This window comes from Mobula birostris, chromosome 22 (assembly GCF_030028105.1).
Source record: "Mobula birostris isolate sMobBir1 chromosome 22, sMobBir1.hap1, whole genome shotgun sequence".
NCBI lineage: Eukaryota > Metazoa > Chordata > Chondrichthyes > Myliobatiformes > Myliobatidae > Mobula > Mobula birostris.
Window position 1 is genome coordinate 19,198,680 of NC_092391.1, and position 17,062 is coordinate 19,215,741.

At 39.0% G+C, this 17,062-nt stretch overlaps 1 protein-coding gene across 4 annotated transcripts in view; it reads left to right on the forward strand.

The window, feature by feature from the left end:
* The first annotated feature begins 74 nt into the window (after positions 1–74).
* ccdc180 (coiled-coil domain containing 180) overlaps positions 75–17,062 on the forward strand; it is an 81,517-nt gene continuing 64,529 nt past the window's right edge. For 3 of the 4 annotated variants that reach the window (XM_072240212.1, XM_072240214.1, XM_072240213.1), the window contains exons 1-9: positions 75–163; positions 2,461–2,585; positions 6,177–6,367; positions 8,647–8,735; positions 10,015–10,124; positions 10,515–10,643; positions 12,636–12,746; positions 13,648–13,743; positions 15,760–15,923. In XM_072240212.1, the coding sequence (XP_072096313.1) occupies positions 2,526–2,585; positions 6,177–6,367; positions 8,647–8,735; positions 10,015–10,124; positions 10,515–10,643; positions 12,636–12,746; positions 13,648–13,743; positions 15,760–15,923 (950 nt within the window). In that variant the 5' untranslated portion in view covers positions 75–163; positions 2,461–2,525. Of the gene's footprint in view, positions 164–2,460; positions 2,586–6,176; positions 6,368–8,646; positions 8,736–10,014; positions 10,125–10,514; positions 10,644–12,635; positions 12,747–13,225; positions 13,313–13,647; positions 13,744–15,759; positions 15,924–17,062 lie in introns of those variants that run through there. The other variant, XM_072240215.1, reaches the window with a different exon arrangement.

The window sequence follows — 17,062 nt, forward strand, 5'->3', positions numbered from 1 at the left end:
TATCGCGAAGCTTCGGTGCGGAGAAAATCTCGCGATAGAATGCCATCTCCTTGGATTTTGTTGTGGGCCGTTGCCAGGGTAACCTTGCGGCCTCGGGAAGGGTTTCGCTTCAACCGTTCATGTAACAACAAATTGTAGAATTTAGCTCGGCATCTTCACAAAGGTAATTTTCTCCTCTTAACTTTCATTAAATTGCATGTAATGGTAGAGTTGACATAGCTATTGAATGGGGAATGGTTTGATAAGAGGTTATTTCCAATGATGGGAGTGGGTTGAGGATCAAAACAGAATCAGAATCAGGTTTAATATCACCGGCATGCGTCGTGAAATTGGTTAGCCTAGCAGCAGCAGTACAATGCAATACCTTATAATATAGAAAGAAAAAAAACAAAGTAAATCATTTGCAGTAAGTGTATATTTAAAAGTTAGATTTTAAATACACACACAAGACAGTGATATACCTAGTTAGAATGCACTCCGCAGCTACCCTTTGTGTTCATTGCTTATAAACTGTCTATTGAAAAGTAATCTAAATGTTAATTTATGAGAATTGTTACTATTGGCAGTTTTATCTGCATTGGCAGCTGCTCGTGAGGCACGAGTTAACTGCTGTGTTTTGCCCAGTGTCTGGTGTGAACTCTGTCCTAACCCTGAAGTGGTGATTAAGAGCACTGCAGTTCCGCTTTCTTGAATTGGTTGTTCATGAAGAATAAAAGGGGCAAAGAGCTAATAGTTTGCTAATCAGAATAAGATGAAGCCTGGGCTACTGAAATTGTAGTTCATTTTTACTACTTCATTGCCCTATAGAAACCATGCAATTTAGAGGAATTAGAGCACTATAACTGGTTTATATGGAGAATTAAAAATTCTCAAAGACCTGTTTATCGTCCCCTTATTTTTCTAGAACTGGGGGATTAGTGTAAATGGGTAGTTGATGATCAGTACAGAGTTGATGGGCCAAAGGGCCAGTTTCTGTGCTATATAGTACTGTGCAAAAGTCTTAGGCACATATATACAGTACAGCAAAGGCACCTAAGACTTTTACACAGTACTGTATTTGTCAGCACAAAGCAGAGACTGAGTTTGCAGATCTGAAGGGAGTACAGAATATTGGGAATGGCGAGGGTGGAGTACCGTGGGAGGGATGTGGGACAGGTGGCAGATAAGGAGTACTGGGGCAGGGGGTTGGCGTATCTGCAGGCACACCCAGTCGTGAAACACCGGGTACGGTCATCTGATTCCAAATAATTGGTTTATTGATCACTACAGAATGTCTCTCTGGTGCTTCCCACTCCCACCCTTCTCCCTTCCCCTTTTCCAACCATGACTCCCCTCTCCCTGCCCTCCTTCCCACTCATGGTCCACAGTAGAGTCCTGTATCAGAATGGGGTTTATCATCACTCATATATGTCATGAAATTTGTTTTTTTTCTTCTTCAGCAGAAGCAGCGATGCAGTGCAATACATAAAATTACTGCAGTACTGTGCAAAAGTCTTAGGCAACCTAGCTATATATATGTGCCTAAGAATTTTGCACTTTATACTTTATACTTTATTGTCGCCAAACAATTGATACTACAACGAAAATCATCACAGCAATATTTGATTCTGCGCTTCCCGCTCCCTAGATTACAAATCGATAGTAAATATTTAAAATTTAAATTATAAACCATAAATAGAAAATAGGAAAATGGAAAGTAAGGTAGTGCAACAAAACCAAGATGCAGGTCCAGATATTTGAAGGGTACGGCCCAGATCTGGGTCAGGATCCGTTCAGCAGTCTTATCACAGTTGGAAAGAAGCTGTTCCCAAATCTGGCCGTACGAGTCTTCAAGCTCCTGAGCCTTCTCCTGGAGGGAAGAGGGACGAAAAGTGTGTTGGCTGGGTGGGTCGTGTCCTTGATTATCCTGGCAGCACTGCTCCAACAGCGTGTGGTGTAAGGTGAGTCCAAGCACAGAAGATTGGTTTGTGTGATGTGCTGCGCCATGTTCACGATCTTCTGCAGCTTCTTCCGGTCTTGGACAGGACAACTTCCATACCAGGTTGTGATGCACCCTAGAAGAATGCTTTCTACGGTGCATCTATAAAAATTAGTGAGGGTTTTAGGGGACAGGCCAAATTTCTTTAGTTTTCTCAGGAAGTAAAGGTGCTGGTGGGCCTTCTTGGCAGTGGACTCTGCTTGGTTGGACCAAGTCAGGTCATTTGTGATATTGACCCAGAGGAACTTAAAGATTTTGACCCAGTACTGTGACAGAGAGACACAGTACTGTATCTCTCTGTGTTTCTCTCACAGTTCATGGAATAAATAGGGTTTCAGAATTTCAACTTATTTTCTCATTTTGTCATATCTTGAGGAATGATAATAGTTACAAAATTATACAAAACACTGCAATACCACGTTGCATGCTAATGTTTTCGAATTTGTTTTTTACTCGAATAATCTTCTTTCTGTTTCATTTAGAAACATGCTACTTCCTTTCCTGGTGCTGATTCATTTTGGGTGACTAAAGGTCGATCCTTCGCATAATGGACGAGGTTCATGTGGTACCCAGTGGAAAGGTTTACAGACAAATTTTTGATGCAGAGGTAGATTCATAATTGCTTCTTGATTTAGTCGCATAAAAGTACTGCATATTTTAATGCTGTAAAAGCTTTTGTGCATCATAATAGCCTAGTTGTTAGCTCCATTTGTGAGCATATTTGCTATGGCATAGTGGATGGTACATGACTGCATTAATTTAAAGCCTCTGTACAGAGTCCAGAGCTTTATTGCTGTCTTGAAGAAGAGGTAATTTCACGAGGCACGAGAAAGATAAAGAGTGAGCTATCTATCCATGGGTAACTGGAATGAAGGGAAGGGGACGCAAGCTCTGGGGAGGGGAGACCAAAGTTTCATCATGAGTTTACTGGCCCAAAACGAAAACTCTAAAAAGATTACAACAGTGATCCTCTTCAGGATATGATCCTTCTAGATGACTTTATCAGTGCTTGTCCCAGAATGGAATGTTACTACATTGATCAGCAGGAACACATCACATTGGTGGCCCAAATTATGCCACCAAACCTTAAGTTATAAATCACCTAATACTATAGAATAACCATAACTTAAAACAGTTGTATACTTGGGTGCAGCAGGAAGGAACTGAATGCTATTTCAATTACCTGCCTGATCTGCTTTGTAAGTGAGTAGGGTTAAAAGTCAGCCCTGATATATCTGTTGGAGTTTGTTTAGAAGTTTATTTTTACATTTGGAAAGTTTTAAAAATGCTTTTGAATTGCTGAACAGATTTCACTTTGAGTTGTGGAATGGGTAGCTGTTGTGCTCAGAGTGAGTATTGTGACATACATACAGTGATCACTTTATTAGGTACCTTCCAAATCACCGGGGACTTCAATCAGGCTTGTTTAAAGAAAACTCTGCCCAATTATCATCAACATATCACATCAGCACCAGGGGTCCCAACACGCTAAACCACTGTTACACTACAATTAGGAATGCCTACTGTTCCATGCTGAGACTGCATTTGGGAAAGTTGATCACTTAGCTATCCTCCTTCTACCTGCATACAGGCAGAAGAGGCTAAAGACCAAGGCTCCAGAGATAAGACAACAAAGAGGTAACTGTGGGAGGCTGAGCAGTGGCTACGAGGTTGCTTTGTGTCAGTAAATGGGGCTGTGTTCAAAGACTCATCAGAGGATCTGAACGAATACACCACGGCTGTCACAGACTTTATAAAGCAGTTGTAGGTGAGTGTGTCCCTACAACATCACTCAGAGTCTACCCTAACCAGAAGCCCAAGATGAACCATGAGATCAGCAAACTGCTGAGGGCTAGATCAGTAGTATTCAGGCCTGGCAACCAAGTCAAATACAAGAAACCCAGGTACAATCTCCAGAAAGCCATCTCACATTCAAAGGGGCAATTCCAGAGCAAAGTTAAATCATTGAAGGATGCACAACACCTATGGCAGGGCTTGAATGCTATAACCTCCTACAAAGTGAAATTAAGCAACATAGATGACAGCAAAGCTTCATTCCCAGATAAGCTCCATGCTTTTTATGCTCTCTTGACCATCAAAACATGGAGGAACCTTCACAAACTCCCACAGCCTCCAATGACCCTGTGATTTCAGTCTCTGAGGCCGACATGAGAGCATCTTCAGGAGAGTGAACCCACGGAAAGCATTCAGCCCAGGCGGGCTACTGACTGAGTACTAAAAGCCCGTACTGATCAACTGGTTAGAGTGGCATTGGAACTGTGCTTAGCCTCACCGTCATAAGTATGAAGCTAGTAGGGCATGGCACTAAGCACACAGCCTTGTGGTGCACCTTGTGGACCTCCTTGTGGAGATTGTACAGGAAATGTTGCTGTCAATCCAATCTGAATGGGGTCTGCAGGTGAGGAAATCAAGGATCCAGTTGCACAATGAGGTATTGAACCCTAGGACTTGAAGCTTAATAATTAGTTTTGTGGGGATGATAGTATTGAATGCCAAGCTGTTGTCAATAAGGAACATCCTGATATACACATCTTCACTGTCCAGCTGTTCCAAGATTGAGTGAAGAGACAAAGTAATGACATCTACTGTCGGCCTGTTGTGATGGTAGTCAAATTGGAGTGGGTGCAAGTTGCTTCTCCGGCAGGAGTTGATATCTTTCATCACGAGCCTCTCAAAACACTTCAGCGCAATGGATGTAAGTGCTACATTGATGGTGAGGAGGTGGATGTGGTGAAGACCTACAAGTACCTGGGAGTGCACCTGGATGACAGACTTGAGTGGAGCACCAACACAGGCCGAGTACAAGAAGAGCCAGAGTCGCCCCTACTTCCCGAGGAGACTTCCTTTAGAGTTTGCAGGCCTCTTTTTGGCATGTTCTACTGATGTGTTGTCACCAGTAGAAACTTCTGCACGGTGGTGTGTTGAGGCAATGGCATCAACACAGGTGATGCCAACAGGCTCAATAAACTGATTAGAAAGGCTGGCTCTGTTATAGGAGTCAAACTGGAAACACTGGAGGCTGTGGTAGAACAAAGGTCTCTACGGAAAATCCTGGCAATTCTGGACAATGTTTCTCACCCTCTGCATGCCACCTTGGTTGAGCAGAAGAGCACGAAAGAGTCTCTTTCTGCAGATCAATGTCAAAAAAGCCAAATTTAATCCACCAATTTAATGTTGTAAAACAATAAAATATGAAAATTTCCAGGGTGGTGAATAACTTTTATAGGCACTGTAGACTGAGATGTTGCCATTTTAATAGATTAGACACTCCTGTTAGTAGCAATCTGTCAGAAAATATTACTGTTATTGACAAAGTAAGATACACTCATTAATCACAATAATTTACTGATCAGATAGTTATGGAGAATTGTTAATAATTATTATGATTGAAGAAGTATGAGTAAGTACGTATAAATCAGCTTTTTACAATGCAAGTCAGAAAATTGCAGAAAAAAATCAATTTTTCCAGTAATTTGAAAATTGTATATCTGAGAGGCATTATTAGGAGATTAATCACCACATGAAGCAGCAACTTGCAGATCTTAGAAATAAAGTTAAGGAATAATTAAGATAATTTTAGTCAGGCTAATTAAATTGATTCACACTTCTGTGCTGATTTGACCTGAAAGCTGTATTGTGCTAAAAGTGAAAGTGAGAGAGAGAGGTGGAGGTAAAGAAAGAGAGAGAGGGAGAGGGATGGGGGTGGTATGGGGGAGGGGGAGGGAGAGAGAGAGAGAGAAAAACAGTGTGAGAGAGAGAAAGAAAGAAACAGAGAGCGTGAGAGAGAAATAATGATCTGTTTAAGGTGTTGCTGGATAAAAGAAAATATTGGGAGGGTTTTGCTGATGTGGTTATAATGGAGAGAAGAGGCTTATATTGTGCATAAGACCTCCACATATTGGGTTGATTGGCCTGTTCCTGCAATGTATACATATATATAGCGTCTAGCATTAATTCAGGGTTAAGTCACATTGAGGATGCTAAACTTTTGCTGTAGGAATTAGAAGCCTGGCGTAATGGAGTACTGAAGTAGTGTATAGAGTAACATCACACATTGTGAAGCTAGTAAAGATATAATTAATCTCATTAGTTTGAAAAATATTACTTTGTTATTATATGATCTTCGTTTCAAAAAGATACACTTTAATTTTTTTAAAAATTGTACATGTCTGTAAAGGTTCAGCTCGTCCGTTCTCTGGGTGAAACAAGAAGAAAATCCCTGTGCCCTGATATATTCTTTGGCAATGGGAGAATTCCCATCATTCAGAATTTGGACACACCAACAGGGCATATCCTCTCACAACGTCAGCGTTCCTGGATGGAGGGGTTAATGAATGATGGGTACACTGAAAATCCAGTGTTACGCAGGTAACAGAGAAACACAATTTCAATGTGATATTTTCAAGGCTGCATTGATTTTGGCAGACTCTGCTTATAATTTAACCAATATGACATATTTAATCCATAGTACAAGACCCTTCCTGTTGGCAGATGGATCAAGGGCCATAATAAAAAAATTAAAGTGAAGCTCAGATATCAGAGGTGGATTTGAGAAAAGTCTTTTTTTGTGTTAAGATTCTGATCATTGTAACCCAGTGGATGGAGGGATCACTGGGGCTTTCTAAAAGTGACTGATTTTGGTTTATTTTGTTTATTGAAATACAGTGCGGAGTAGCCCCTTCTGGCCCTTTGTGCCATGCTGCCCAGCAATCCCCTGATTTAATCCTAACCTAATCATGGCACAATTTACAATGGCCAATTAACCTACCAACCAGTAGGAGAGGAAACCGGAGCACCCGGAGGAAACCCACACAGTCACGGGGAGAACATACAAGCTTCTTACAGTCAGCAGTGGGAATTGAACCCAGGTTACCTGTACTGTAAAGCACTGTGCTAACCACTATGCCACCATGCCACCCCAAAGCATGAGAATACGATTTACTAGGTTGAGAAGAAAGAGGTGTGGAATGAGACTGAATGAATTGCTCTGCAGGGGTTGGTATAGACTTGATAGACTAAATAGCCTTCTGTGCCATTATTTGTATTTAGGGATACAGCACAGTAACAGGCCCTTCCGGTCCAACGAGCCCATGCCTCCCAATTAGACCCATGTGACCAATTGACCTACTAACTTGCATGTCTTTGGACTGTGGGAGGAAACCGGTGCACCCGGAGGAAACCCACTCAGTCACGGGGAGAATGTACAAACTCCTTACAGCCAGCGGCAGAAAGTGACTCAGTATCCACAACCCTAATGTTAGTTCTAAAGTTTCATTATGATTATGATCCTCAGATTCAATAGCAACTGATACCATGGTAATAAAAATCCCATCTAAAATTTAATCAATAGAATTCCGATGTGATTTGATTATCTTAATATTATACAGTAGTTACTTAAGTGGGACTACTCCCATTGAATTTTTTACGGATTTTTATCAGTGTTTTCTGTTAAAACACGATCTTAAGTTTCATTCCTTCCTGCCCCTCACGCCAACTGCAATCCTGAAGTATTGTTTCATATGCAGTATCACTTCAGTTCTTGGCTCAAAATGCTATTCTTTATCTGTGAGTTTGTATCAACAGACTCTCAGTTTGTGGGAGCATCACAGCTAAGTCTGATCCTGCACTCACTAGTTGGCAACATGTGGTCAGTCCCATCAAGGATCAGAAGCAAAGATCTGACTATTTTCTCTCTGCCTATTCGAGGCATTGAGCTCATATGCAGTACTTTTGCCCCCACACATTTCTGGACACAGAGTAAAGTTTGCTGGAGCTACCACAGGATCCAAACACTTTAGATAGAGGAACACTGGCGACAATGTTAGTTCTGAGGTGAGTGTGGGGGAACAAATAATTTTACAGTTTAGGTTTTAAAATAATTTAACATTTACAAATTTTGAACTATAACAATTTTAGTTATTGACTTCAATGTTATCACTTTGAAGGGGGAGAGGCTTCTGAGAAAAACCTGGAATCTATCCCAAAGACTAAAAAATAAGACAATTAAACCAAATAAACCAATTTTACAGGAATACTTTTAATGATAATGGTTACATTACTAATAACTTTATTTGGGTTGTTATTTATAGCATGCATTATTTAATGCATGAATGTATTGGGTTAAAATAGCCTAGGCTCAATCTTTGATCAACAGGAACACTCTCCCTCTTAAAAAGTCTTAAGTACAATCCAAATTTCAGAGACTTGAACAGATCATCACTTTGGTTCAATGTTGAAGGAATCCTAAAATATCAGAAGTGCATTGCTATATTGAGATGATATGTTAAACTGAATCATAACTTCTGACTTGGCTATGTCTTTAGGATTCCAAAGCATTATTTAAAGGTCATTTGTGTTCCCTTGGTGTCATAGTCGCTGCTTATACTTCTACCTATATCAGGGACGTTAATTACTTAGCCATTTATTTCTCTGCTTTTGCGATATGTTGTGTTTAAATAGATTCTGGCTTTTCCAACATTAAATACTGTCAACATTTCTAAAGCATTCAAATGACTATATCCCACTTTGAGACATCATAAGGTTATGGGAAACATTATATACATGTATGTTTGTTATTTATTGATATGATTAAACATCCAAACAGCAATCTAAGAAATACTTCCTATTGTTGCACTCTGACATTGTAGAGATGCAGTCCTTTCAGCCATAGAAACTAAAGAGGTAGATGAGCTGAACAATGCAGTGACGGAAGTGAAAGGTCTTCCTGATGTAATTGGTAAGCATGGTTTGTTAAAAGCTTTTTAATGAACTTTTTCTCCTAGAGTTTTCTTCTTTCCCACCCGTTGAGATGCTGCTTTATGCTGGGTTGTAACTCCTCTGAAACTTCTGAATGATCTTATTTATAATTGAGCCTAAACATTCGTTGTCAGTAGCCTGCTTTCTGGAGCGGTTAAGATAGCTTTAATTTTATTCTCACCTGATGTTCGCAGATGGACAACTGAATAGAGATCACCAAGAAAAAGATTCTTACTTCTTTTTCTCTCCATTAGCTTAAAGGCCCTGAAGGAACGAGGCAGCACACTGGCTGTTCAGGCTTATATTAGCAGCAGAATCAAGTAACTTGCATGGCTCAGTATTTTACCAAAGCTGGCATTATGCTCAGTCAGTATACATACTGCAAAAAACTTTGGAATAACATTCAGTACTGATTCATTTCCTACGTTTCACCATCTGTTCTAGAAATGTAATTAATACTTCCTACCCACTGCTGCCATTAGTGCTGAAGTTTGAATTCACCGACCTAACATATACATGAACGTTGTGATTTGATAATAGTAGGGTATTGTATGTTGCCAATGTATTGTCAAAGCTAACTTTCCAAACGGCAACTGCTGGATACACAAGGCTCTTTTAGGTTTTTTGTTCAGTGAAATTTGGTAGGCTCTCAGTGGAGTGTTTATAAGTGTCTGTTAGACTGAAACCACAGAGAAAGCTTGCACCACCGTTGCCCGAGTTCTCTCTCGATTTTGGAAATCTCCTCTGCAACTGCCCACCATGTACTGTATGTATCACTGCTCCACAACTACCTGCCTCTCTGCCTTACCACCACACCTCCCCTCCCCCATACACACACACCCCTTGATTTTTGACCCTGAATTGCAGACCTAAAACAAGGTTTCTTTGTTATTAATCATAAAGAGGATCTATCTTTGGGAGTACTCATATATCAGACTATACCGTATTTTGAGTCAAGTGTAGGCAAGCCTCACCTGTCATGGGAAATGTAGGTCTCCTAAAAGAGCGGGCTGTCCACTTTGCTGACCAAGTATACACAAATAAATCTTGTGTTAGTGACATTGCACAACATCACTGATGCTCAGGAACCTCTATGCGTCAGCATAACTTAAAACAAATTTGCATTCTATGTGACTTGAATTGTAGGTAAGCTTTGAGTAAATTCCATTGAATCTGCTCAAAAACATGCTGCGAAAAAGAATTTCCAGGTCCCTGCTTAAGATGTGTTAGCAAATGTGATATTTTCCTTTAATCTATAGTTCCTACAAAAAAAGGCTCCATCATTATTCAGCAGATGATTGAAAATAAACAGAAAAAACATGAGGAGGCAATAATGAAATTGGACCAAGAACTGATGACCATCAGTAAGGTATGATAACATTACATTTATTTCTCTCTTATGGTACAAGATGTGTTATTTTCCATCGTATTACTAGATGCAATGAAGTATGACTTGTGGACTTATTTTGTGGTCTGAACTTGCTTCAGTAATGTATTTTTCACTTAATTACTTTGACAGCGTGCTTAAGGATCAATTCTAAATACAAAGTATGGTGCTTCTCACCTCCCAAGCTCTTAGGTCAAGCCTGAGATATTAAAACCTTGATGTTACATTAAAAAAATTAATACTGTCCATTGTCACCCTGCCACTCCAAGTTCCTAAATACAGTTCAAATACCTCATCACTGCCTCAAAACGCAAGTTTTTTTCTATTAGTATTTCTAGAATGGAGATAAGCTTTATTTTCTGATATTCCTAGGACATGGAGAAGCAGTTTGCTGAAGCTGCAGAAAAACTTCTGCAGTACATGGAAGAGTCTCACCAAAATGTTCATGAAATATTCTCAAAGATAGAAAGTGACAGTGATTTGCCTACCTTGACATTTGAGGTATAGTTTTCTTTATTGTTAAATGCAATTGTACAAGGAATAGATTGATGTAACAACTTAAATTTTATGTAAATTACTTTGTAGTCAAATGCAGAGTTATAAATCACTTATTCAACAAAATGGGTACACTTTCTTAATACAGTCTGTCCCCAGTTCAAGAATGCCCAACTTATGAATATCCCCTACATATGAATGAGCTCCCATAGTATTATTAAATTCAAAAGTCTGATGTACATATATATGTTTTGTTCCTACAAATAGCAGAACTCGTTAGCTCTTTCTTTCCACTTTTAGTAGTGTTTCATTCTTATCAGCTTTATGTGTTTTTAATATCATTCATTACAATACCATAGAGGTATGGTTGCTATATTGAGTAATTTATGTGCATTTTCCGACTCAGACAAAATTCACATTCACCTGTGTAAAATGGGGGATGGCCTGTAAAGTGTGAGACCAATTCTTTGAAACAGGCGTGGGAAACACTGTGTAGCTAGCAGTGTCCATTTGAGCTGGTGGAAGTTGTGCAGGATGCTCTTGCTCAGTCCTTATGACTACAAGTGCAGCAAACAACCAGTGCAGATGACATTGTTGCTGTCCTTGGTGCTGATAAATGCACCCCAATGACTGTTGTGTTGGATACCAGTTGAAGTAGCGACAAACAAGAGATAATCAGCAGATGCTGGAAATCTGAGCAACTCACACAAAATGCTGGAGGAACTCAGCAGGCCAGGCAGCATCTACGGAAAAAAAATACAGTCAACTTTTCAGGCTGAAACCCTTTGACAGGACAGGTAACCTCTACTCCACCCACATCCCCTGTGCCACCCTCATCTTCATATCTACAGTGCCATTATCAAAATAACCCATGGCTATTAATAACAAAAATAAGTAACTCAGAAATTATTTTTGTTTCTCATAAATTTGATCCTGCATTATAAAACAAAAATCTTAACTAAAATTAATTTTTGAGGGATGCATGATAAAAAGTGAAATTAGTAAAAACAATGGAAAATTACAAAATAAGTAATGTCACTGTCACTGTACGTAATTTGCCTTGTTGTCCTAACCTCAGAAAGCTGGACATCTATGCATTTTACCAGGATGTGATTATCCTTTTGTTAGGATATTATAGTTGTGTTCGCTAGTTCTTTCCGCCGGCTTGTACTTAGCATCAAATTAAGTGAATTTGTACATGTCACAAATTTCTGTGATTGTGCTAATTTATTTTGGAAAACTCTGAGATGCCCTGGGAGGCTCCACTTCTTTGAGGATTTCTCTCTTGTTGTTAATTAGTTAGCTGCTGCAAAAAGTTAGTAAGTAATTATGTAATCTGCTGAACTGCTATCGTAATTAAATGTGCTATGTGTTGAGAGTGACTATTATTACTGGGTTTTGTACCTTGGCCCCAGAGTATGACTGTTTTGTTTGACAGTATACATGTGTATGTTAAATGACAATTAAACTTTAACTTGAACTTTCATTTTTGGATGTACTTCCAATGTTTTCTGTGTACTAAGCAATATATCGCTTTCTTTCTTCACCTATCTTGAAGGTGCTGTTGTGGAACAATCTGTGGGAGTACTTTTACCACAGAGACTTAAGTAGTTGAAGAAGGTAGCTCACCACCACTTTGTTCAGAGTCAATAGACTTGGGTATTAAAACACTCATATCCCACATAAAAAATAAATAAATACTGATCAGGAGTTGAAACCTGATTGGTTTCTGCCTATTCCTACCCAACCAACCCCCACCTCTTGCTCCATTCTCATGAACTCATCTGTTGAACTAATTCTTTACTTGGACTATGATCAAATAGCTTTGGAATGGTAGGCATCATCCTTTTGAAGTATGTTTGTTAGCCGTTCACTGATTTAACTGCTGCGTTATTAAAATACCAGACTTTTTAAACATTGTGGACTCTATCTTTTGAACGCAATGTTTAATATAGAGGCCCTATTTACCTTTGTATGACAAACTTTACTTCTTTGTAGAGTCTAAATGATTTATGGGAGAGTATTAGGAAACATTCTCACCGGAGGAGGGAGCAGATCAGAGAACTTGATAATACATTCAAGGAGTATGAAAAAGAAAGAGTGAAACGGGTAAGTAATTGAAACGCTGGGAATTTGTAATAAAAAGAAAAATGCTGGATACATTTAGTAGCTCAGGCGGCTTGTATAAAATGAAAACAGTTTTGCTGTTTTAGGATGGAGATTTTTTGTTAAACTCGTTGGCAGTGGCCATTTCCCGACACTTATATGCCACAAATGTTGCTTATAATTTACTAGCCCATTCTTCAGTATTATCCAGGTCTTGATGCATGCAGGCACAGAGTTCAACAACATTTGGATAGTTGAGAATGAAATTGAATTAATTATAATCTTGAATGAATGTACCCACTTCTGATACTATAATTGAGGAAAGATAATTTTTTTGCGGCAGCTTGGGATTTTTAAGCTCAGGCCACTGTCTCAAGAAACTCCTGAATCTATGTTCTCCATTCCCTTTTATCTATGTATTACTGAGTCTTCCTGATCCTCCAATCAAATGTTTCAGTGATGACAAGGGCAGATCTCCTCTCCTCAGGGATTCATCTGTTTGAACCAAAACTGTAGTGGAATCAGTAGCCCTGGTAAATCCAAACTGGGCATCAGTGATCAAACTATTGGTAAGTTAGTGCACTGTAGACAATGCCTTCCATCATTTTGCTGATAATTGAGAGTAGACTGTTGAGGTGATAATCAGACAAGGTGGATTTGTCCTCATAATATTGACAGGAGTATCTAGGCATTTTCCCACATTGTCCAGGGAATGCCAGCTGAAGTGTTCTCAGACCCATTAGCCCTTACTATTATCAACGCTCTCTGCCTTTTCTTGGTAATGTAGGAATTGAATTGAATAAGTTTTATGTTTGTAGGGATCTCAAAAGAACCAAAAATGGATCGATATTTTCTATCTTCAAATACAAACTGCTAATAATATAAATCCATATGTGTGATTCAGGTAACAGCAACATTTAAGGACCGCATGAAGACTTTAGAAAAGATCGCTTATTTACCAGTCGACGATATTCATCAATTTATTGATAAAGAAGCAATGGTAAGAATTTTTTTTTCAGAAATGTGTTAGCAAGTTGTTGGATTAGGAAAATCACAGAGGAGGTATCACTGACTGTTTACAGGCAAATTTTTTAGACTTGGCAAAAATACTCCTACTTCTGCTGACCCAGGACCTCTCACCTCTTGATAGACCCAGACATGCTTACATGCCTTTTGATTAATGGGTGGCCCCAGACTTGGGTCTCTTAATTCCACAGTTAGGATCTGTACAATGCTGGACATTGTGCACTTTCAAAGTGTGACAGAAATAAAATCTCATGATATCACATAAACTGACTTGTACACATCACATGTATCTAGCCAGCATTATCACAGCATGAGGCACTTTAGAAGTGGATAATTAAGAGATGCATTATTGTTCACTTTCCATCTGATTAATGTATATTTACATTAATACATCGAATATATCTAATAATCCTCTTTTGATTCCTGTGTTTTCAATTGGATTTCAGTAACTACAAGTAGGTAAAACATTCATGATATTTTCCCTGAAACTACAAACATTGCCGCGACAAATTTTATCTATGCAAATTTTGGTTCAAGTGTTAACAAAAGTTTTGATAAGTTTACCTCCATTCAGGGCCCCAAACAGTCCTTCCAGGTGAGACAATATTTCACCTGCGAATCTGTTGGAGTCATCTACTGTATCCAGTGCTCCTGATGCAGCCTCCTCTACATTGGTGAGACCCAACGAAAATTGGGGTACTATTTTGTCGAGCAGTTCTGCTACATCCACAAAAAGCGGGGTTTCCCTGTGGCCAACCATTTTAATTTCTTTCCCCACCCCTGTTCCGACATGTTGAAGCTACTCTCAGGGTGGAGGAGCCACACCTTGTATTCTGTCTAGGTAGCCTCCAACCCAATATCATGATTTCTCCTTCCCTTCTTTTTCTTTTCTTTTCCTCTTCCCCTTCCCTCTTGTTTTATTCCCCACTCTAGCCTCTTACCTCTTCTCTTCTCCTTCTTATCACATCAAGCAGTGCTCCTCCTTCTTCCCTTTCTTCCATGGTCCACTCTCCTCTCCTATTAGACTACTTCTTCTCCAGCCCTAATCTTTCCCATCCACCTGCTTCCACCTATCACCTTCTAGCTTGTCCTCCTGCCCCTCTCCCCACCTTTCTATTCTGATGTCTTCCTCCTTCCTTTCCAGTAATGATGAAAGGTTTCAGCGCGAAACATTGACTGTTTGTTCATTTTTCTGGTCGCTGCCTGACCTGCTGAGTTCCTCCAGCATTTGTGTGTGTTGCTCTGGATTTGCCGCATCTGAAGAATTTTTTTGTGTTCGGAAGTTTGGATATTTATACCTCAGTGGCCGCTTTGTTAGGGATATGTGTATACCCACTCATTAATGCAAACATATCATCAGCCAAACATGTGGCAGCATTACTTAATGCATCAAAGCAGGCAGACATGAACAGTTGTTGTTCAGACCAAACATCAGAAAGGGGATGAAATGTGATCTAAGTGACCATGGAATGATTGTTGGTGCCAGACGGGGTGGTTTGAGTATTTCAGAAACTGCTGCACTCCTGGGATTTTTACACACAACACTCTCTAGAGTTCACAGAAAAAGGTGTGAGAAACAAAAATCATCCAGTGAGCAGCAGTTCTGTGGATGAAAATGTCATGTTGATGAGAGAGGTTAGGGGAGAATTGCCATACTGGTTCAAGTTCACAGGAAGGTGACACCACATGTTACAACAGTGGTGTGCAGAAAAGCGTCTCTGAATGCACAACATGTCGAATTTTGAGGCAGATGTGCTACAGCAGCAGAAGACCATGAACATACATTCAGTGGCAACTTTATTAGCTACCTCCCATACTTGTTAAAGTGGCCGCTGAATGTATGTTAAATGCAAGAAAATTTTGAAAGATGATGTATTTTGTATATTGCTAATATGCACATAATGTAGGACTTGTTTATTTTGCTTCAAGATATTTATATCAAGATGAATCATACTAATATTTCTATTGTATCCATTCCCATTTTGCACAGCTAGTAAACCAGGCTGTGCTGGCAAATCACAGAGCAATGAGCCAATTGTATGTTAATCTGATCAAGGCTGACCTAAAGCGAGAGATATCACATCGGCAAAAATGGAACACTAAGGTTGAAGACTTAAAAACCTACAAGAAGCAGCACATTCTTCATAAGTTGAAGTAAGAATTTTTGTTGTCAATACTGTAAATGTGTGGAAAAGTATTTTTTAACGATCAGACTTAACGATTTAATCTTTTAGCTGTAAGTACAAAAGCAAACATTAAGTCAAGTTTATTGTCATTTAAATATATACATATATAACCATATAATGTATATAGAAACGAGACTTGATTATGAACTTGTGATCAATGGGGAGCACAGTTAGCTAATTACAGATCTTGGATAAAAATTCATGTTTAATTTTGATAATGATGTCAATGGGAACTGGTAAAAACTGTCTGGAGGTCAAGGACCTAGGAGCCATCGAGGTATTATGAAGTAAAACGCCTTCTGTGATGCAATAATAACCAGGCGTACCCAGAAAAGGGAGAAAACTAACTGCCAGCAATGTTGTGCTATCTGTTTAGCTAGAACAGTCAAGCATTATAACCATCCTTTCTATTTCAGATTTCTTCACAGGCTGTCAGAAACATTAAGAAACATTCAAAAACTGTTCATAAGATAAAACACAAAAAAAGCATAAACTCCCCTTCAAAGATATCTAATCCCTTTAAGTATTAAAAAAACTCAACAATCCTTTAGAAACTTGAAGAATTCTAATTTACAAGCATATTATTAAATAAGGACAAGTACCATAAAATCATTTCAAAATAATAAACTTGGATCATTTTCCTTCCATTGTCAAGAATAGAATTATTTGATTATTCTACAAGTACAAAGCATTTTAGCCAGGTTCACATTCCCTCACCACAAGGAGTCCAGCATTAGGGTGCGGATAGCTGTGAAGCAACATCGCATCAGTTTTCGGATTTCTGCGCTAGAAATAGAAAATACTGGAAAAATGTCAGCAAATTAGGTCTTATCAGTCGACCTAAAGACATAACATTTCAAACTTCCCTAGATTTTGACATAAATACAGTATAAAATAAGCATTCTCACATTTCACAGTACTTTGCTTATCATTTTACTTGTGGTATCTTACATGGTACTGACTACTCTTGAATCAATTCACATGTCACATTCCTTAACATGGTTTGCTGTAAACTGGTGGCTGCACATACTTTTCTTGTCATTTGTTCAATTAAAATATTATTTTTGAATGTTTATTAGTTATTTTTTTCAGCCATATATGTATGCT